Here is a 24,038-nt window from a genome sequence, read left to right as displayed (position 1 = left end):
ACACCCTTGTATTATAAACAAACATTGCTTTAATAGAAAAGAAAAACAAACTACTAATATTAATTATTATTAACATGTATATTTTCATTTAAGAATAAGTCTGACTCAATTATTACCTCATCTTGAGATTTAACCAGAGTTCTGAACGTTTTTTCTCCACTTTCTCCATCTATCATTTTATTGCGGATCTAAGGAAAAAATGATTAATTACTTAATTGCAGGCACTCAATTGACCTACCAAAGTATTATTATTAAAATATTATACCTTGTTTCAGAACAAACTGAATGAAAATAATAGTCTGATTTTACTAGTAGTTGCAGCTATTCTCTGGGAATATTCTTTTAAAAGCTATCACATTATAGTCATTTTACATTATTTAAAATGAATAAGAGTATCCTTAATGAAATATTTTTAGTGAGTCATTAATTTTTGAAATATAATGAATAAAAGAGTGGTTAATTAAATTGAGTAAGGGGAAGCTGCGATTTAAGAGAGGTTAAATAATAATTACAGTTACATACACAATGGCGTGAGAGTTCAAAGACCAAGCTCCTTAATATTACATGATCCTACTCTATCATGTCAACACACTGTACAACAAATATTCTTTAATCACCTAAAACATCCCAGCACTATGCCTTAGCCAAAGATAATTATAATAATTAAATTCTATTGTTCAATGAAGCAATCTGTGTAAAATGTATAAGGCACATAGAAATTCAAACCCACAAATTATAAAAGAAAACGGCAGCTGTTGCATAGATAAGAGAAGGAGTTAATCCAGCTGAAAGAATCTTAAAAATCTCTGGAGTGCAAGGGCCAGTTCAAATCCTGGCTCTGCTACTTACTAGCTGAGTAATAGGTGACAAGCTATTTAACCTCTTGGTACCTCAAATATATCATTAATACAAAAGATTAATAATAACAATGATGATAATGATAATGCCTATTTCAAAGGTTCCTGAGAATCCATGACTGGCACATATTATGTACTTAATATTACTATTAATGATTATAATTTTCCTGATGGGAGACTCTCTCAGAGGAAGTGACGTACAATTTTGGTTTTGAAGTAAAATAGAAATTTTCTGAGTAAAGAGTACTAAGACAGACACATCAGGTTCTCTAAGCATGTTACTCATTGAGTGGATGAATGGTTAGTTTCCCTCCACCTTTTCTTTCAACTCTGTGGCAACATTCTCCATGTGTATATGTTTTTTAATTGAAATTTACAAGTTTCAAATGTACTGAAATACTTAAAACTATCTTTACCTGTAGAATGAGAAAGAGAAAAAGGTCACACCAAAATTAAAATATTTCATTCTTTTCATATGATCTTTTGGATGAGGGAGCACAGGACCTAGAATTTTTTTAAACACCATCTAAATTTGTCTACCTAAGAGAGTACCCAGCACAATGAAGGTGCTTAACAGATACTTGTGGAACTGGTGTTTGCAGCATTTCACCTGCGGGTACTGTTCAAGCCTACAGATTACACTCACCTCCACTTTAATATCATTCTCTAATTCTGCATCAAGGAAATCCAAAGTTACTGGCTCCTGAGATTTGGGGTTCTACACAAAAAATGATAATAATTAAGCATATGTGACATTGTAAAATGACACCATATATAGAATAATTCAATTACTATTTAAATATAAAATTAATCTGTAAAAGTTACTTACCTAAGGCACAATAGTTGACAAAAATAATTATATAAAGACATATTCTTTCATATATATACTTTTAAAATAATAATTAAGAAGCCAGGAATTTGAGCTTAAGTGTAGCAAATTTTAATTACTAATCACCAACTACATTCTCATTTTGAGTGCTGTGTTAGATAATACATTTAGAATCACAAGTTCTATGGGAAAATGACTTCTGAAGATCTGCTCACAGCTTTTCTCTTTAATTAGGATGGAAAGGAGCAAAATATAGACAGGTGGATAACATATTTAGTAATAAAACAAAGGAAATATGTAAATATACTTTCTTATTTGTATTTATAAGGAAAAATTAAATAAAAGACAATATTTTAACAACTATGTTTAAACTTGCTAAGTACAACAAATTCTTCTAAATGTAGTCTTCCTTCTTAAAATGCTAAAGATGCAAGTTTGCTTCATATATTTGAATCTCAGAAATTTCATATATATTTTAATAAGTCAGATTAAGTACATTTTATAAGATAAAATTCGTGGTTAAGTAATAATGATTTTCATAAAGATTAGCTATTGTAATTAAAGTCTAACTAGAATAATAAACCCTGGGTTCACTGAATCCTGTTCCCTGTTTTAACATCTCCTACTGCTACATTTTGCAGGTGTCTAACAATAAATAAAATTCATTGTGGAACAAGGAAGATTCTTTACTCATTTATAAATATAACCAGTTAAAAGTTAGCCTGGCAAATTTACCTCATATGACATTTTAAAAATTTGTCAATTACAAAAATGGAAACTTATTGAACTATCTGGTAAACAAAACTATACAGATTATCATGTAATACTTGCTAAGTGCAACATGCCATGGTAGAATTTCATAGTTCACTAGAACAATAAAATAGAAATAGGTGTCTATAATTTTACAGTTGCAAAATTTTAGAAACTGGATATTTAATGTTTAATAAAATAAATACCACTAAACCATGATAATTAATTAGATAGAAGTAATAAGTACAAACTATGTTATATTAGTGCAAGGTCACTGGAATTTTACTAATTTCAGCCTCATGGGCTCTTAAAAAATATTTTCAGATTATCATTATTTAAAAACTGTTTTAGAAGGACTGACTACCCAAGATAGTTACCATAATTAAAATGTATTAAGATTGGCCATATCTTATTTATCACAAATGATGATAAATTACATGCAGCATGTATTAATTTATAATTATAACAAAAAATGCCTTCCTTCAAAGAGTAACTCCACTTAAAAAATAAAAATTTATGATTCCCATGGATTTTGATGAATGAGAATTTTTAAAGGCAAATTTACAAAAGTATTCACTGCTTATGAACTAAATACCTAGAATCAGAAGATTCTAGAATAACCAAAGTAAATATTGTATCATTCAATACTGGCCATTATTTGGACAGCATCTTATTGATTTGAAATGTGTTTTTCATAAGAAGAAAACAAAAATCAATATTTAAAATAATTTTAATATTTTCTTGAACAAAACTGAAAACAAAAGGATACTCTAAAGTTGACAATATTATTCAAAATTGCTTATTTAACATCCCAGGAAATAAATTATCTTCACACAAACACCCTCATAACAGCATTAAAATTTTAATAAACTCAGTGCAAAACAAAGTCAAAATAATCAAAACATAAATAAGAGTATTATCTTACATGCAATGGACAATGCATAGCATGACCAGACCCAAACAGCATGCATGGAGGAGGCATTATCAGGAAGAATTGGCAATATGAAGATGATGTCCCAATCCAACATATAAAGACACAGAGAAGAAAATGAAATCATAAAAGAAAAATGTCAGTGTACTTCTTAAATGGCAATCTGGCCGACCATTTTTTAAAAGACCCATTATAGGCACAGTGATTGAAAAGTTCAAAAGCAGAATTTTTAATAAGAAAGCACATGGGAGGCTTGAGAACTGGAATCAAGTTCCTCCGCTTCCAATATTTTGTCTGATATTTAAAATATCTAACATTTCTCATTTGTAAAATTTGATGATCAACTGAGAGAATAACCACATAATTTGTGGAACTAAAATAAAAGGCAGTGTTGTTAACAAATTTTAAACTGAAATAATTAGTATTATTAAAAATACTACATACGTAGTTCTAAAAATATTCCCAAATTTCAGAAGTCTTGTGTGGTTGCTAGTTTGCCATTTGGGGTTTCCTTAAAGGAAAACAAAAATAAAACAAACCAATTTTCAGGTTGCTCATCTTTAAATTATATCATAATATTTACATGCAACATATGAAAGTACTGCAAAAATTAAAATTTACTAAGATGTACATGACTGCTAAGATAAATACACAGGACAAAACATGCAAGAAGAGTAACATAAAACAATTACGTCAAGAAAAGACATAAGTATAATTTTAACCTCCATAGGAACCATAAAGACATGAAGACTGATGTTAACAACATGAAATTCAGAACATCATGGAATTTGACAGCTAGAAGGGAACTGAAACTACTAATCCAGTGGCTCCACAGTTCAGAACAACTTGGATTAGATGAAAAACTAACAGAAGGCTGGATTTCATCTTTTCATCCCTGTCCAAATTAAATAAGAATTTTCAAGAAATAGTGTTTGAAATTGTGTGTGTGTGTGTGTGTGTGTATTTTTTTTTTTTTTACTTCCTAGGCAGATACACTGTGTGGGGTATGAAACAATTATTAGTTCAATTCTGCTTTTCAAAAGAAAAGACTGAAGTACTATAGGTCTTAATTACTCAGGTTTACACTGATGGCTATAAGTAGGACCAAACTAAACTTCAGCTCTCCTAATTTCTGGCTAAGGATTTCTTCTTAATATCATACTGCCTTTTCATTACAGATGCTCCTTGGTTCATGATGGGATTATGTCCTAATAATTCCATCATAAATTGAAAATATTTTAAGTTAAAAATGCATTTACTACCTCTAACCTACAGAATACCACAGCTTCAGCTAACCTACTTTATTGTGCTCCACTTACCATTGCCCAGCATCATGAGAGTTATCCTACCACATGCTGCTAGCTCAGAAATAGATCAAAATTTAAATTCAAAGTATGATTTCTACTGAATGCATATTGCTTTCACACCACTGTTAGTCGAAAAATTGTAAGTCAAAACATCGTAAGTCGGGGACCATGTCTATTATACCACCAACTTTCTTTTGTAAGAAATAATAAGCTTACATATAAAACCTTAAATCATATTGAACTATTTTTAAAATTCTAAATTCTTGTACTAAACTGTACTAAACCAAAGGAATTATCCTTTTATATTAATTATTTTTAGGGTGCTTAAAGAAATATGCATACATATAATAAGGTTTAAATTTTGTTGCCAATAGAGAAAGAAATTTTGCAATGAGTTTGTCAAGTAATAACAATTCATAATATTTATTTGTAATATTGGACATCTTCAATTATCTAAAGGCAAATTTCTCTAATTTCTAATCTAAATATGTGCTTTCAGAAGTTAAAAAATTTTGGCTTAAATTTTATGCCTTATAGAAACTATCACATCAGAATTGTATTTTAATTCCATTTAAAAGTTAATTTTACAAACAAATTGTGAGGATTACAGAGATTTGACACTAATTTCACAATATTTATTAAATTTACTTTTAGAAGCCATCTAATTATGATTACACTGATTGTTAACATTATTATTACATAATTTGCTAGCAATTTTTAGTTAGCCAATGCATACTCTCTGCCATCATTAATAACATTTTTGCTCCACCTTATTGAGAAATGATGCTCATCATCTCATGCTCTGGAAGCTTGATGTCAGGAAAGGCAGCATTAATCATACGCTTTTAGAAAAAGAAGCTTAATTGCGACTCTGATTTAGCAATTTTGAAGGCACTGCTAGCTAACTCCATTCAGTTACCTGAACATTGGGTCTCCTTTTTCTTAAATTAATTGTTGGTATACCTACACCAATAGGCTAAAGCAACAGAAAGATGGTAATTCATCATACTACATTTCAACATAGGTAAGGGTTCTATACCATAATCAATGTTGATTGGATATTTCCTTTATCAGAAACAAGTATCATAGAGTTCGTAAAGAGTCAATAAATAAAATATAAGTTTAAAAATATATTTAGTAAATAAAAAATGTTACGCTAGTAAGAATACTCAAAAGTTCTTTTTAGTGAAATGATTATTAATATTTTCCTTTTCTCCTAGGAAAAAAGTGAGAAAGTAGGAAGTGAGAAATGTGGTTTTTATGCTGATAAAAAAAAAAGGACTTCATGGAATTTACATAATTGAAATGTGTTAAAATATAAATATTATAGGGTATTAAAAAAGTCCATTTTCAACCCTTAAAAATTGAGTCTATGTTTTCTGAAGTGATACCAAATGTTATTTCTGTGGGACTAATGGAGAATTCATTCATAAAACTATGTATTTTTAATTTAATCTTTATTGTATTTTTTCCCATTACCATTTGCTCCCCTTATACTCCCCAAAAAAGAAAAATTACTCATGGACACGGACAACAGAGTGGTGTAGATTTATTTTAAATATTGACTTCTAAAACATAGAGTTTGCGCAATTTCTTTTATGAGAAATATTTCTTAAGACTGATCAAAATGTGATATCTAACATATACACCTAACTTGATTATGCCAATAAAACAAAATGGAAAAAAATGAGTTTTGAAATAAAACATAATCATTATTTTCCTTTTTTTTTCCTATTGGTAATTGCTGATGAAAAAAATAAGAATTAATTTACCTACTATTACCATATTGGACTTTTGTATCTGTCAATTTCTAAAACAGTGGTCCTATACACTATATCATCCTTTTATGATCTTCTTGTATCTATCTGTATAGCATACACCATTACCCAGAGAAGAGAAATTGTGCTGTTCATAGCAGTTTTGTTTGTAATAGCAAAAAACTGGGAAGGAGACAGATGTCCATGAACAGATTTGATAAACAAACTGCCTTGTCTTAATACTGTGGGTCTATATATAGCAGCAGCTTTCAGTTTTACCAGACCCATTTATAATTTTTTTGTAACCAATATTTTATCATACCCATTCTACCGTTAAAATAAATTTTCATCTATGCACACCATTTACAAAAATAGTATTATATCCTACATGCAAAATGATGGAAAAATAAAAAGAAGGTAATTTTGAAGAAAATACTATATTTCTGAATATATAAATGCTTGGTGTGATGATATTAACAGATACAACTAAGCAGTTAGTTGCTACACCTGCATATAATGAGTAAGTTGGGATCTAAATGAGGTAAGAAGAGCCATACTATATTGTTGACATTTTCCTTTGTAGGACAATTTGAAATAAGGATTAAATAGGCATTGATTTGCATATGTATATGAATGCAACAGCTATAAGAACAGGTTGATAAAAGTGTTTTATATTTTATTTTGAATGCCTCAGGGGAGTTGCTAACTTTTTGAATTGGTTTATAACTCTTCATAAAGGTCTGAATAAAATGAAGCATATTTTTCCCTTGAAAAAAATCATGTTTAACATCGCTTATATTTATCAGTTCAAACCAGTGTCGGGCAATCGCCTTCACTATCTTACAGACTTAAACAAAGTTTCAAGTGGGATATGTGGAAGTCAGGCACTGGCGGTAAAATTCTTGTTTAGCTAGATACTGGATAGCTAAATTGGTAAGAGGAAATGAAAAGTGTTTTCATACTTCACATATTATAAACTGTGGTCTTCTCATCTATTAACATTATAGATAGAACAATGTTCCCTTCTATTTAGAGCTATATATTGAAATGATATATTTCAAAATGACAAACCTATTAATAACATTAATCATTAACTTTAGAGGACGTTAATCACTGTAAACAACTTATATACATACCTTTGGCTGAAGATTTGGATGTAATAAAACATAACCATTAGGATCAATTGCAAAATAATAGCCATTAGGACACAGCTGGAAACAAACAACAACAACAACAAACATTTAGAGAGAGATTCTCATTTAAAAAAATCTTAAATACATATTTTAAAGCATGAAAAAGGATAACACAGTATCTTCATTTTTTATTTTAAGGATCTTTTTAATCTTTAGTTCCTTTGCTAATATAACTGCAAATAATTTTGAGAATTAATGCTTTATGGACAAGTTAAATTAGGACAGAGTTTTAAAATAGAAAGATATCAAAAAGGTAAATTGCATCTTACTGTGAAACGTGGTGTTAGTCTTTTAATATCTTCCAAAGACACATCAACTCCCATCACACCAAGAATCAGCTGGTTCTATAAGATAGCAAAACAGTAGTGTGTTTTATACCAAAAATATACATATTCCTATCCAATAACTATATCTATCCCTTTGCTTGACATTGGTTGTATGCCATACTAGCTCAAATTATTTATATATAATATATATAAAATTATATATACATAATTCCATGTATATAAAATTTATGTATGTATGCATCAATTTACAATGATTTACAATGATTCTCAGCTTTGACTGTTTTCCCACAATTTTATCACTTTTTATTTAGCTTAAAAAATAAAATCTTGATGATTGATGTTAAAAAATTAAAATATATATCAAAAATTTTATTTGATACTTCTTGTACTCATTACCCTTAGTCCTTAACTTGATTGTTACTGTACAGTCCGCAGCTGTAGCTCTGTGAGTATGTCTATGCATGTGAGTATGGACTGACTTTGTGGGGAACTATCATTAAGAAATGCAAAAATGTCTAGCTTAAAGATGTGGGGCAATGTGGAATGAGAAAACTATAGATTTTTGCTGTTGATAGTGTCTGTTTATTTATAAGTATTCTGAAAAGTATGGGAATTCATTGGTAATAAAGTAGCAGAAATCCTCAAAACACTGTTTCTGCTTGCTGCTAATTTCCATTAAATACCAAAGAACACGCAACATAGGTTTAGTTGCAAGTCAAGAAGACTGGTAGCAGTTGGCAAACTGCTACCGGGATATTCTATCAGACATAAAAATGGAAATGGTGTTAAAATATAAAATCAGGAATTTTAAATATTAAACATAATTATATAAATTGTAAAATAAATGGAAATGTTACAAAGAAAATTATGAAATTCAGTCTATAGTTATTGAAAGGAATCTAAACTTTGTGTAGGTGCACAGAATGAGAAAGTTATGTCAACGACTATGCTGTTTTCCTGTGAACCAATCCTAGTTTGAACAAAATACAAAATTAAAGCAATCTCTTATACAATCATATGAGGAGATGTAGAATTACCCCTTTGTGGGTTATGATATTATGACCCACAGATATTTAAGAATGGTAATGGGCTTCCAAAGAGGAATAACCAATGTTTTCTATGGTTACATTATTAAAATAAGGAGCTCAGCTGAAATTTATAACTAAACATATAATGCTTATGTGCAATAGGTTTCATTATATCATAAACTGGAAATAAATGTCCCTCAAATCAGAATGTGACCCAACCGCAAAATGAAAATTTAGTATTCCCTGGCATTCTTTATTTCCTTTTGATGCAAACTAAGAAATAAGAATGCAACCCTACTTTCAAATCAAAAGTACTTAAAAAATAAGAAATGGAAATTAACAAGTAAAAGATAAATGTTTTTCAGAACTTCCAGAACTTTAGATGGGTAACATTTTATTGCATTGATAATATACCAGTGCTATAGAAATAAATATTTTTTATGAAACTCAAGTATTTTCCAGAACTTTAAAGATAGAGGAAAAAAACCCCAAAAAGAATTACTTACTTAAATCAGATTCTGAAATTACATGATGATAAAAAAACAATTGTTCAAATGAGAGTTGGAGGAGGAACAACTCATTAGATATACCTATGTGCATGTGGTATAGACATTACCATGATTCTGTTTGGATTTTCTTCCTGAAATCCATGAATATCATAGATGCATTTAAAAATGTGCGCACAATAGCACTGTCCTTTTATCACATAATAACTCCTTAAGCCTGAACTTGTGTTATGTGTTCTCATTGGGTCACAGTTAAACAGAGTTAAGTTGAATTTTGTCTCTGGGGGAACAGAGAACTTGACCTATATTTCCTTTTCCCAGGTGGTTATCACATAAGCAGCTGTTACCTTTTACTTATGACCCACAGACAGTTACACTGTATGTACTTCCTTATAGAAATATCCACACTGAGCTTCAAAGTCATAGTTTATCATTTATTATTATTAATTTTATCAATTAACTCTTAACCTTTAAGTTTGTCTTATTTTCAACTTGGCCAGTTATATTGAAGACCGGAAGAGTTCCAGTAATGACAAGTCCCAGTTCCTAAAATAGATTCAGAGAAAAAAGGCAAATTAAAATTACAACTTAAAGTCTCTTACATTGCATTAGCCTTTGATATCTGACACTGCAATTTATGCTATACAAAGAACTGTATAAAACTAATAATAGAAATAATAAAGATCTATTCAGTAGCTATTGAAGCATGAAATATCTAAAATATTACTCTACAAGACCACTGCAAACAACTTAAAATTTAAAAAAATCAACTAACACAATATTTCAGTAACCCTGCCCCTTGACTCTTTTCTTGACGGTGATAGTTCATGTAACATCAGAGGACTCCATGAGCAGAGGGATACTAAAATATTATGTTCTCAAATGATCTATTTACCTTCCTTTGTGGTAGCTTCATTCTTTTTTTTTTTTCCATTACCAAGCCCAAGGCTTCATGCTAAATCATGAATGTATAGTAGAATAACATTATGAATGGAAGAAATGTATTATTAGTCCTGCATTTACCGGGTATTTTTAGTAAACACTGTGGGGATTGCCTGAGGAAGTAGGGAGGGCGGGCTGGAAAGGGACAAAGGGGAACAAATTGGGAAAAGTGTAATAGCATAGTCAATAAAATACAATTAAAAAATAAAGAAGCTATATTACTCTAAATAACCCCTAAAATAAAAAGTAATTTTTGACAAAGCAAAATGATGCAGATAAAAGAAAAACTTCAGGCATCAATTATGAAAGACTAGTCATAAAGCAGTTTACTAAAACAATAATAAATCTGTACATAGATCATGTCATATACTAAATGAACCCATGGATTAGTCCAAGTGAACTGATTTTCAAGTCAGAGGCTGCCTTTTCTTTATTACTGTCATCTGCAGCAAATATGTATATATATATATATGGTTGGCCAAAAAGTCCATTTGTTTTTTTCTGTAAGTTGGCTCCAGTACTGCTTAGTTGTCTTTAACTTCATTCAAAACAATTTTGTTAGGTTGTATTGTGACAGCTGTCATATCAACGTGCATTTTAAAAAAATCAAAATTGGCAAAGTTTTGTGTAGTCAGTTTAATATTGAAAATGGAAGAAAATAAGCAACATTTTCAGCATATTATGTTTTATTATTTCAAGAGAGGTAAAAATGCAACTGAAATGCAAAAAAAGACTTGTCCAGTTATAGAAAAGGTGCTGTGACTGATCATACATGTCAAAAGTGGTTTGTGAAGTTTCATGCTGGAGATTTCTCATTGGAGGTTGCTCCCCAGTCACGTAAACCAGTTAGAGCTGATAGTGATCAAATTGAGAAATTAATTGAAAACAATAAATATTATACCACAAGGGAGTTAGCCAACATACTCAAAGTATCTAAACCAATAAAGTTATTGGTGAAAATGAAAAATGTATCTTTTATTTTACCAAAAAACACTTAACAGACGTTTTGGCTAACCCAATTTATATCACCACTATTTCATATCAAACACCATTTTAACAGTCACTCTGTAAATAATTTTTAAATTCTTGAATGATGTTAGCAGACAACATTAGTGAATCTTCTTGTGAATAATAACTTTAAACCCAAAGCTCACCACCCCTGTTCTCATTATAGTAACAGCGTCATCTCACGGAGAAACCGTCTTAGGCTGCAGTTTAAAACTGTACATTGGGAAGTGCCAAGAACAATGGAAACTGAATCAGGTGAGGAAGGACAATCAAAGAGAGACTTTTAGCAGAACAGAATAGCAAATTTGGGGGTGGCAAATAAAATAAGAAAACAACTATGTAGAATTGGGTATATAATGATATACACATTAGCTCTCTAGTCTTAAACAATGTAAACATCCTTAATTAAAAATGCAAATTAACATTCACAATGAAAATGTTTCATCTCAATAAAATCAAGATTACAAATCATTCATAAAACTAGTACCTAAAAGATAATACATTAAGAGAGAGCTGAGGGAGGGAAGGAGGGAGGGGGCAAGGGAAAGTGGTGGGGGATTGGCAGAGACAAATGCATTTGAAAAAATAAATTAAAATAAAATGAAAAAAAAAGAAGATGCTGGAAAAAGAGGTTTGGGGGTGGACATATCATTCGTTCTATTTTGGTTGTGTTACATTTATGTTTATTAAATAGCCAAATAGAGATGTTAATCAATAGGTAGAGAAGTAATTGAGAATTCAAGTGTATGTTACTTAGCAGATGGTTCCATAGATCTGAAAGTCAATTGTACTTGGATGGTCCTGAAAGCCGTGGGATGGAATGAGGCCACATGGTGTTATATTTCAAAAGGTAGGCAACCATGCCAACTCTTTCCTGTGTCCATTGGATATTATCGTATGTATCAATTAAATATATAATGCTTTAAAAAAAAAGATTCCTTTTGGCAAATTTTCTATTTGAGTTATAATATATATGCATAGTTTTATACATCTTAGTATAGTATAAAATAATACATATGTAGATGTAATCTTTTTCTTTGGGTCACTTTGCACTTATATAGAGTATCTTACATGGCTTATAAATATTATCATGTGTTCTAAAATGAGATACTAGACTAATATATTAAATAAATTGATGGATATGCTTATTAGTGTCTAGTTTTCATTTATTTCCTTATTCATAAAACTGACAAAAATTGTACTCTATTGACACTGTACAAGTCTCCAAAGGATAAAAAAGAGAAATTAAATAAGATTTCTGCTTTTTTGGAATTTATTTGATATTTATTTTCTAGAGTCCAGCTCTTTTCTGCTTCTTTTTACACACAAAAAAACCCTTACTTTATCTCCCAATATTGTCCCAGTCTTGTTTCTGTCCTTATCTTCCATTATCTCCAAAAGTTACTGAGATGCCATTCCCTCAACGTGCCCAGCACTTCCCGAGCTTTCACACTGCACTGCGTGTGGGGGTCACTGCTCATCGCCTGTGAGAGAAACCTCACCTGAAGTCAGAAATCAGCTAATAGGTCATCTTTTTTAAAAATCTTACCCTAATTCATCCCCAAATATATGGCTTCTTTCTTCTAAATTTCCAGAGCTCTTTTTGTTTTCTCATTATTTCTTATTATATTTTGTCTTGGAATATTTTTAGTTTTTCCTTCTTAATATAACTGTTATTTTGACCAGCATACGTTTTAAATCTGCTATGTGCAGACATTATAAATACTTAGAAATACAAGATGGGTCACTTTTCAAGTCAGTAAAAAGAATACTCGGTGCATTATTTTTTAACATTTAGTTTCAGCTTATAGAAACTGCATATTTAGAATCCAAATGTCTTCCTACTGACATTTGTGATATCAGTAAGAACTTTACCAACCATGCACACATGTTGGTTAACGAACTTCTGGTCACAGGAAATACAACAGGGCATAATTATTGACTGCTCCTATCACACTCTGTACTATGGTGGTTTGGGAAAGAGAAAAATTTGACCATAGCTGTAGATGACCATGTGACCTTAAATAAATATGTGATGTCAAGAGGGAACACTGGAAAGTAATTTTAACTAGGGCCTGAGGTAAGCAAGCTTCAGTTTATCTGTCATAGCATGCAAGGCTGCTGCTAATAGTGCCTATTTTTCTTCTAACTTCCTGTATATGTTTATTTTACAAGAACCAAGCGATAAGTAATTTTAAGTGGGTTACATTTTGCCCTTTGGGTTCATCATTGCATTCAGAAAAGTGGAATCATCATTTAACTGAATTTCAAGTAGGAAAAAGGATTATTGAATCAGCATGTACTTTTCAGTATTAGTATTTCGATTCTAATATATTACATTAGTAAAGCCATTAATAAATTTATTAAGATTAAGCATATGAATAAATCTTAAATATAATTGCTATCTATAACTTCCATATAACGAAAGTAAAAAACTACACTAAAACAAGATTTCTCAACTTTAGCCCTATTAACATTTTGAACTGGATGATTCTTTGTTGTGTGTGTGTGGTGGGGGAGGTAAACTCTTCTGTGCCCCCTAGGATGCTTAGCAGCATCCCTGGCCTCTATCTACTAGATGCTGCCAGAAACTCCTTTCTGCCTCAGTCACTGTGCTAGAAATACCTATAGATACTTCCAAGTGACCTGTGAAGGGCAAAGTCACCCAAATTTGAGAACCACCACCTTAAAATAAAATGGAGTACCTTCTTGAAATTTTAATTGCATAATGGACAACTTAACATGTTTTGTTATTCCATATCAGATTTGATCACCTCAGTGGCCTATTTTATAAATATCTGGGGTTGACCTAAAGCAAGAGATTATATGTGAAGAGGTGATTAGGCTTGTGACAAAATCAGTGTAAGGTAAATTTTTTTTTAAGGTTTTACCTATTTATTTTTTAGAGAGAGGGGAAGGGAGGGAGAAAGAGAGGGAGAGAAACATCGATAGGTGCCCCAACCAGAGGCTGAACCCACAACTGCACCAGGGATCAAACCAGCGACCCTTTGATTTATGGGATGACAACCCACCTGATGAAATCTACACCAGTCAGGAAAAGATAAGGTAGGATTTTTGCCTAAGTACCTGCACTTCTGAGTTTTGTTGGATCTGTTTAGATTTGTGGAGGATACACATGTTTCTGCTAGTTGAAGTGTACTTTAAAAATACTTCAAAGTTCGTGTTCAAAACCTGTAGTAATAGATACTAATTCACATGAACTTCAGCATTTTTTTACATAGACATTCAAAAAGTTATTATATGCCCATAAATTCAAGATTCTAGGTTAGAAATATTACATTTTCAATGGATCAAATAGAAAAGAAAATAACACTTTATATTTGTAGTTCTCTACTATGCAAAAGTATAGCCTTATATGTAAATTATGTAAATCCTAGTAAAAAAAAGGTTTGATAGAAGGTTTTTTAGAAAGGTTCAATGAAGAGGAAAAGAGAAATGTCAGCTGTGTGCTTTTACTACAGAGAAGTCAGCTGTGTGCTTTTACTATGACAGTTTTTAATTCAACAACCACCTCTTACCAGCGCATCCAGGTACACATTTGTCCATTGGACTTGCTTAGCTTTGTCTCCTGCTAAAACCATCGGTCTTCCCAGAACATCCAAATACTCCTATTTATTTTAAAAAAAAGAGTGAAGTGGTTGAAAATTAAGAATGCTGTGTCAAAGAAACTATTTCCACAGAAGAAAAGTAATCTAGAGTTTAAAATGAATACAGAATCCAAATTAAGACAGTAAGTATGTAATCATTTAATTCCTACTTTGGGCACTCCTTTAATGGTATGTCTGCATACTTTGAGCTAACATTATTTGAATTATATTATTTATACAATATATCTACTCCAGTTTTTCCTAGTAACAATGAAAACATTCTCTTTCTGTGATAGAGCCAATGATAAGTGAAATACGTTCCTTGTGAATTGTTTTATGTTAATCTAAACTATTTTAGGCTCTGTGATTTACTGGATGGAATTGTACAAATTTGAAATAATAAAGCAGCCATGTATTTGCTTTCATATCACAGATTGTTTGGCTGAAATTCAAAACTACATTTAAACATATCAAAAAATAAATGTGATGCTGTGCCAAATCCAGACATCAGACTCCAAAGCAGCTGCTGTTTCATTTCAACATTCAATGTATCCAGTATTCATTTCCACAAATCCATGTTATTTCTGCTAAATTTTGACTTAGTCTACTTTAAAGACCCTCAGTTATGTTCAAGATTGAGTAATGATTTAAATAGTAATTTATGAACCCTTAGAATAATATATTTATATTAACATAATTGTTTCAATGTACAAAGTTATTTAGCAGGCATGTTTTCAAATAAATGGCTGTAGAAAAATCATCTCTTTGTTGTAAGTTTATTTTAAACAACTAAATATATTTACAGGGGTTGTCTGGGGACATATCTAAATTCTGATTAGGGCCTTGTTTAGTTTTCTATGTGGTACCTACAACTTGAAAAAATTCATTTAAATTATTTGCAATCAAATAAAGTTCAAATTACAAGGGATAAGATTATGAGTAATTTTGATCTTATTTATTTTGTATGATGTTTTTCACATCATACAAAGAAGAACAATATATTTATTTATAAGGATACTTGAAAACACTTGGAACTTTTTTGAAAGAAGAACCAATATATTGCCACATTATTCACCATTTTGTTACATATGTATATTATGTATAAATATAAGACAATATTTTCATCTTTACCTATTTTCTGCATATTGCACATATATGAAGCAGAAAATATCTTATAACTAAAAAACAAATCAATTTTTTAAAAACCATACCTGAGTATTGATTCTTATTGCTCCAATGGAAGGAATTTCATAATAATAACCTGAAACATACATATATACACATATATTTATGAAAATATAATAAACGCTCATGATTATCAAGCATTTCTCACCTTAATTGTGCAAACACTAAAATATTAACGCAACTGATAAATTTTAAAAACGTTTGGTTAATATTCATAACAAATGTGTAATTTATTAGTAATTTTACTACATTATCTTACATTGTATAAAATAAATGTGTTATTTTTGTACTAAGTGGTAGGAAACCTGGTATCATTAAAAAATATTTTAATTAATTATTAGAGATGCATGACCATGAGTATCTGATCACAATATTTATGTGAAATATTTGCCTAAATATAAATTTCAGAATAAACGTAGGCTACTTTTGTTGCTATGTCATCACTGTTTATTTTTCAAATAGCATCTTGTATTTTTCTGAGTACAAAGGAAATATGGATTTACTACACAAAATAGGGATGATCTAGGAATGTACAAAAATACACTTTTTAAGCCATTAGTTTAACCAGATAAAAAGTTTACGTGTCACATTCTCTTATGTCGCAGTTTTATGTAATTCAGATATTCTTTCATTCTTAGTTTTTTAATGTAAGGTTATATTTAGTAAGACTAATTAAGCACCATTCAATAAAATATATCCTGTTACAAATTTATAATAATATGACCCATGTCTAAATTTTTATATAATGTAACACAAAGTCTGTTGTGCTGCATGGTTTCCCTATATAAAATATGCTGAGTATCTTATTCTTGCCGTAATTCCTATAAAAATTAGCTACAACTTTATATTATTTTAAATAATACATAGAAACTACAACTAACAAATTACTTTTTTAAAATAAAATGTGGCCAAGAAGAAAGATGTTACCTTTATTTTCACAGGCCATCCACTGGATAGGTCCTCTGTCATAATTATGTTGACCAACAGAAAACGTGAATACACGTACCTAGTGAATTGAAAAATAGGCATCTGATAGGCTGCATACTATTTAATTAGACTGCACAACAAAATAGCATGTAAAAGTAAAAGAATAAATAAAAGCATGTTTTTCAGTTGATTAATGCGGCAAGCAAAACTGAGATCAGTAAAGTACTCTGGAAGGCACCAGAGGGAAAAATATCACCATAGACTCTAGACTTCAGTTACTCTGTATGAAGTAGTACTGAGGTGCTCTGTACCATACCCCAGTCCTATGGCAGGAACAGCACTAAGATTCATTAGCAGAAATAGTATCTTTGAGGTCCAATCTAGGTTCACCTGTCTTACATGGTTAAAACATATTATCCATATATCTAGTTATTGCACAAGAAAAAATTTCCCTATTTCAATGTACGTGGTTATAAAAATGTGTTCATAAAAGAGGTCATTATACTTTTAGTTGCTTTAAGCTCCTAGGATTTTTAAAGAAAATCAAAATAGTTTCTAACATGCCATAAAGTATGCTAATATTTAAAAATTTAATTGAGATTCTTCTTACATTATAGTAATTTAGATATTTATTGAAATTCATTAAATTTAAATAATATAAAATATAGAGGATAAATTTATTGATGTTAAATATATAATAAAGTGGCTATTTAACACATACTGATTTTAATCAACTTAGTAATCTAAAACCAATAGTCTAAGTTCCACATTTTAGCTTTTTCTAAAGATAAACATGGAGAAAATCACTTTTCCATGATTCAAGTTCTGGTTTGAACTGTTATGTTAAGAGCTTTTCCCTACTTCATGTCGATTGTTTGAATTGACATTTTCTAATTGTTTCATCTGTTTCATCTTTTCCACATGATTGCAGAGCACAAATCTCAAAAGAGATTTCACATCTGTTCTCTGTTCTTTCACTTGTCTTGGTCACACAGAAATCACATTATAACAAACCCTGTCCCAAAATGTACATTGGGGATGTTGATGTTTCACTTGTAAAGTTTTATGTGAGCAACGCTTAAATCGTCAAGGTTTGCCTTAACAGTTATGTAAAGAGCCATTGGTGGTCACAACTGAGTTTTAATCACCTCAAGTTGTAAGAATAAATAACTGGTTCTAGGGTAACAGAAATTAGCTACTAGGGACTCTTCCTCTCTCTCTGTCTCTCTCTCTGTGTTATTTACTCTCTCTCTCCTCTCAAAATGCAACAGTTAGATTTTCTTAAATTCTTTGTTTGGATCCTTTTATAGGCCGTGGAGAGGAGAGGAGAGGAGAGGAGAGGAGAGGGGAGGGGAGGGGAGGGGAGGGGAGGGGAGGGGGAGAGGGGGGGGAGAGAGAGAGAGAGAGAGAGAGAGAGAGAGAGAGAGAGAGAGAGAGAGAGAGAGAGAGAGAAATGAATTAGTGCTTACACAGTTGAACTTACTCCTAAATGGAATCTACTTCACAGGTTGGCCACCCTACTGATAATTCAATTTAACTGCCATACCCTAAACAATTGTCACAGGAATTCAGGGCAGGGAAAAAATCCAGATGCTCCAGAAAGCACTTGGGGATCGCATTTGTAATTAACATTGGAAAGCATGTCTCCAATTTTCAACTTAAAGCATTGACTTCTCTAGTTGTTCCTGTTCCCACAACAGTGTTCTAGTGAAACACTGTGCATAAGATACTTTTCTGTAAAAAGAAATGAATGGTAATGGAAAAAAATACAATAAGATTAAATTTAAAAAGAAAGAAATACAGCTAATATGTCTCTGAAAGGCAAGCATTTCAAATAATATGGAGTCTACATTTAGATACACCATGTCATTGTTACTCATCAAATAGTCCAAATAAGCGCTTAAATCAGTCAAAAAGCATACTAGTTAAAAAAAAAAACCACAAAAAACAAAAAACTTGTGATTTGCTGTACTACAGAAGCTTTCCCTAACTCCGATTGAGCCCTTAGAAGTCCAATTAAGGAACTCAGGGTCAGGGCTCAGTGTGGAAGTGTACAATCTATCACAATTATAATTTCATAAAATTTAAAAACACACTCATTTTTGCCTCTCTGTCTTCGTTCATTTTTCACTTAGGTCCTTGGCTATTTGAACATAAGTTACATTAACCTATTGAATCAGTCCCATATAACAAATGTATAATATGTCCCTTTTTCTCAATTTATATTTGCCTTACTGTCAAAATTTTTATTTTTAAAATTTTTATCTTTATTAAAACATTGTATTTTTATTTTTCAATTATAGTTTACTTGCTATCAACATATTTAAAGACACCTTTTTTCCTGAAATTTTCTGAACTCCCAATGGTTACTAAAATCTCAAGAATTATGAGTGAAAACTTCTTTTTATAATTTTTGTAACTGCCTTACCATTACAATATTTACAGACTCTAATATATCTTCGATTCTTATTTTTCTCTTGGTGGATACACACACACACACACACACGCGCGCACACACACACACGTAACACCAAACATATATAATGATTTTAGATTATCCTAGAATTTTCTGAAATAATGTTAAAAATATATATTTGGTTAAGAAGGAGTTTACTAAGAACCACTCATAAATTTAAATTTCTCATAAGACAATGTAAAAATCAACACAAAAATTATTTCAATACCAGATGTCATGGCAATGTTTATTTTGGCTTCCTTTACACACTCTAGATAATTATAAAATAAGAATTTTAATTTCATTGATTTCATTAACATGTACAAACACATTTTATAGTTGTAAGTACTTGAATTAGTAAAATTTAAAAGATGATTTTTTTACCCACTAATTTTCCTTGGGCTTGTAGATGGTATCCCTCCTATTTCATATTTTATTACTGCCACCCTGTGGAATAATGCTCTAACTCTAAAATTCCAGATACTCAAATTCACAGAGGTGATTACTATCCCCATCTTGTGATGTTTTCCACTTCTTAAAACTTAGTTTCTCTTTAGCTATAATTGTGGATAAAGAAAAAATAAAGCAATTTCTTGAATTATGTACAACTAAGATAAATTACATTTACAAAGATGTATATTTTTTAAGCTCTTTTCTTACTAGTGTATCTGGAGGATCTCACACAAAAACAAATAAAAAATGACTCAATATACTTAATATGTACTCATACAAGTTATGTATTTTATCTAACATCTCAATTAACATATCAATTATCTAACATATCTAACAAATCAATTAAACAAATTACTTTAAATCAACTTTTGTGAAGAAAAGATTCCCTTCCTCATGCTGTATGGTACTTTATAATCACAACACTAGATCCAGATAATAAATGCACACTGAAAACTTTCTGCTCTAAGTGAAATGAACCTAGAAAATTTGCCAAATGTTCCTCAACGAACCTGTGTGATTTTTTTTTAAACTTCACCTGAGGATATGTTTGATTTTTGAGGGAGTGGAAGGGAGAGAGAGAGATGGACCGACAGAGAGAAACATCAATGTGAGAAAGAAACATCAATTGGTTGCCTCCCATACAGGCCTTGATGCAGGATTTAACCCACAACCTAGGTATATGCCCTGACCGGAAATTGAACTTGCAACCTTTCTGATGTGCCAACCAACTGAGCTACTCAACTATGGCCAATCTGTATGATTTTAGATAGGCACATCTTTCAAAATGTTCACTTCCATGAGGTGCACATATGAGACACACACCGTCATAGATGGCTTTGAAAAATATTTTGCACAATGCTGGAAACCAGATCTTTAACAGAGATAATGGGAGGGTAGTGTTGAATAAACATTGAATTAGGTCAAAACAGTCCCAAGATTGAACTATTTTACCTATTGCATCTAATGTAGTACCATATACATAAATGGAAATAATTATTTGTTAAATGAAAAAGAAAAGAACCCATAGCCAAGTGAGTGGTCTCAACTTCTTAGCAGAGGTATTAAGACATATGTCATGTCATCTGACAAGTAAATCAATTCATTCTAATAGAGAAGAGCCACAACTGGGCTCATAGATGTCTTGCATTTTGTAGTTTGGGCAGTTTAATTGTATCATGGTAAATTCTTATTTTTTAATGTTATGCAGACTTGCCCAATGCAGTTAAACTTTTGCAGTATATTTAATACACATATCATTTATGTACTGCATTATTCCTGGATATAAAACAATTTCTCATAATTCTTGACTTATGCTTAGTTTTATAAGCATATTCATAAAAGCAATAGTAATTTGAGAGCATATTTAATAAAATCAAACGTAAAAAAAATTAAAACCGGTCCTTATTAGTATTAAACTTTCATAATTTAGTCTTCAGTTGTTTCAAAAACAAATTTTTCTCTGAATAGAGAAATTATAATTCCAATAATATAAAGCTGATACACCAAGTCTGACCTACTTGATCAGAGAAAACTTCTAATTAACAACAAATTTTGTTATTTAAAGCACATTACTTATTTTTTTCTTATAACATACCAATGATTTATAATTTTATCCTACAGTTCTGGACTTCTGCTAATCTGTTTTTTTTTTTTTATTTTGTTTTGTTTGTTGAAGACCAAAATAGTTGTCACCAATTAAGATTTTTCCAAAGCCACAGGGTCAACCTATTTTAGAAAGCCATAGGAATTTCTTGTTTCCCAGCAGAACGCAGTTACTGGAAACTGTCACCTCAACAATTATCAGTTACTGAGAGTTCAAGTTTAATTTACAATAGGCAAACCTCCAAGGAATAATGGAAATGAGACTATGAAGAAAGAAAGCCAATAAAACTAAAATAAAAACTTCAGCTATCGAAACATGTTAGAAAAATGATGTCAGAAATGGGTTTTATTAATTTACTATGTGTACTAAAACTTTTGGCATTAAGCCTATAAAAATACAAGACTGGACTGCATATTTTAGGAGAAAATTCTACAGTGGTTTCCATAACTCACAGATACCAGAATCCAGAGCACTGAATGCCCCATATCTTTAGTTTTATAGTATTATGAAATTAATAAATGTGTCCAAATTCATCTTTCACACTTAATTTATTTTATAAAGCCCAATGATCTGAAAGGTACTTGCAGCCTGCCAAGTTTTGACAGCTTATTTTAATCCATTTTAGCCTGTGAAGGCTGTGAGGCACACGCCCCCTAGCGGTAAACCCCTGCGGTCCAACGAGAAGGAAGGCTCCTGGATGGGCAGGCGAATGAGGACAAGCGTAGCCACAGGGCTGCCCAGGAGAAGACGGCCAGCCCGGCACATTCCATATAAGGATATAAAATTTGGACTGTAGATCATTTGAATTTTTGATTCTATCACTTAGTAGCTGTAAGGCTTTCAACAAGTTGCTTAACTTCTCAAATTTTGGTTTTCTTATTTCCAAAACGGGGATGACGGTGATTATAATAAATGTAACTTTATCATATGATTAATTCAGTTGAAAATGAAATGACACATGGAAAGCATTTATATTATATGGAAAATTATAAGCTTTATAAATATTAACTATGGTAACGAAGATGATGATTTTGACAATTATGACAACAATGGCAATGATGACTCCAGTGTCTTCTATAGTCAAAGCACCAGAATTCAATGAGGTAACATTTTCGAATAGTGGGACATTAACCTTTCATGTCTCAGAAAGAACTTAACTTAAAAAAATAATAATGCCTTTATAGAGAAACAAATCTGGCTCCCTTTATTACATTTAGCAATAAGCTCTAAAGAAAAAAAATCTAATATCTAAATGTCATTTGTCCTTATGAGATATGTCTATATGGAATTTCCAAGGGTCTGGCAGAAGCAAGTATGTCATTGATGATTGTGGATTTGTTCAAGTAACAATACAAAACAACTTTAAAAAGGAAAATGGAATACAATAATCATCTAGGTTATACATACATGATCTTAAGAGAAAACAAGCTGATATTTCACATGCCTTACATGTAGATGCATAACATCAGACCATACCATAGGATTATGTTGGGATTTTTAATTTATTAACAATAATTACAATGAATCACCATCACATTACCAGATTATAAGAAGAAATTTTGAGTTGTGCTTCCTTCTGCCTTCATTTATAGTACTTAGTAAAGAAAGGATAAGCTATGGACACACTGCATTTTCAAGCAATTTGTTGCTCTGCAAAGGATATTGTCAGCTGAGATATCAGAAAACAAGCAATATAATGATTTACTTCAGATGTTACCTTGAGTAATGCCAAGTACTTTACTGATACTAATACTGAAAATCCTCATAAAAAACTACGTGTTGGACTGATTAGGATAAATAGAAAGGTGCCATTGATACAATCATATTTTATATAAACTTACACCCTCCCTACTTTTAAGATGATGTGTAAGAACAGAATATCAATTTTATTCCACATTCTAATTATAAGACAAAAATATTGTTTTAAACAATTTCCTAATTAAAACAGAACAAAGCTATTGAGTTTTCCCTGACATTTATGAATTTCTAATAGTTTGCCACAGGTGCATATTTATTGCATATTTACTGATGTTTGATATATCAGTAAGTAAATATCAACTACTGCATATTAAGCACTGTGCTAGCTACTATGGGTTCAATGGTAGCTTACAAACTAACACAAACACTACCTTCACGCGGCTTATGATAATAGAAGGAAGTTCAAATTAAACAGCGAAAAAACACGTAAGTAAAATAATTTTAAAAGTGGTAATCTTGGAGGAAGGAAACAAAAAGGAAAAAAAGGTGCGACATAGAGAATGATGAAGAGGATATACGGAGAAAGGGGGCCACACCAGAAAGCGTGAGCGAGGAAGACACTTTTGCAGAGACATATTGTAAACAGAGTTCTCAGTCCGAGAAGAAGGCAGCCACCGAAAAAGCAGAACAGATGGTTTTTTATGGTCTAATGTT

General features: G+C 31.0%; 1 protein-coding gene across 3 annotated transcripts in view; it reads right to left on the bottom strand.

The window, feature by feature from the left end:
* CACNA2D1 (calcium voltage-gated channel auxiliary subunit alpha2delta 1) overlaps positions 1–24,038 on the bottom strand; it is a 551,478-nt gene that overhangs the window by 139,188 nt on the left and 388,252 nt on the right. For 2 of the 3 annotated variants that reach the window (XR_008528337.1, XM_054564312.1), the window contains exons 13-21: positions 17,116–17,194; positions 16,215–16,264; positions 14,935–15,024; positions 9,914–9,991; positions 7,894–7,968; positions 7,568–7,642; positions 5,594–5,650; positions 1,504–1,575; positions 117–188 (exon numbers count right to left, since the gene is read on the bottom strand). Coding sequence is in view for 1 of the 3 variants with exons in the window: in XM_054564312.1 (XP_054420287.1) it covers positions 117–188; positions 1,504–1,575; positions 5,594–5,650; positions 7,568–7,642; positions 7,894–7,968; positions 9,914–9,991; positions 14,935–15,024; positions 16,215–16,264; positions 17,116–17,194 (648 nt within the window). In the remaining 2 variants the exon portion in view is untranslated. The remainder of the gene's footprint in view (positions 1–116; positions 189–1,503; positions 1,576–5,593; positions 5,651–7,567; positions 7,643–7,893; positions 7,969–9,913; positions 9,992–14,934; positions 15,025–16,214; positions 16,265–17,115; positions 17,195–24,038) is intronic. The other variant, XR_008528338.1, reaches the window with a different exon arrangement.

Source organism: Pteronotus mesoamericanus, unplaced genomic scaffold (assembly GCF_021234165.1).
Source record: "Pteronotus mesoamericanus isolate MK-2021 breed Mesoamerican mustached bat unplaced genomic scaffold, CSHL_Meso_final scaffold_85, whole genome shotgun sequence".
Lineage (NCBI taxonomy): Eukaryota > Metazoa > Chordata > Mammalia > Chiroptera > Mormoopidae > Pteronotus > Pteronotus mesoamericanus.
Note: the sequence above shows the minus strand (reverse complement) of the source record. Positions and strands in the feature narration are given on the sequence as shown.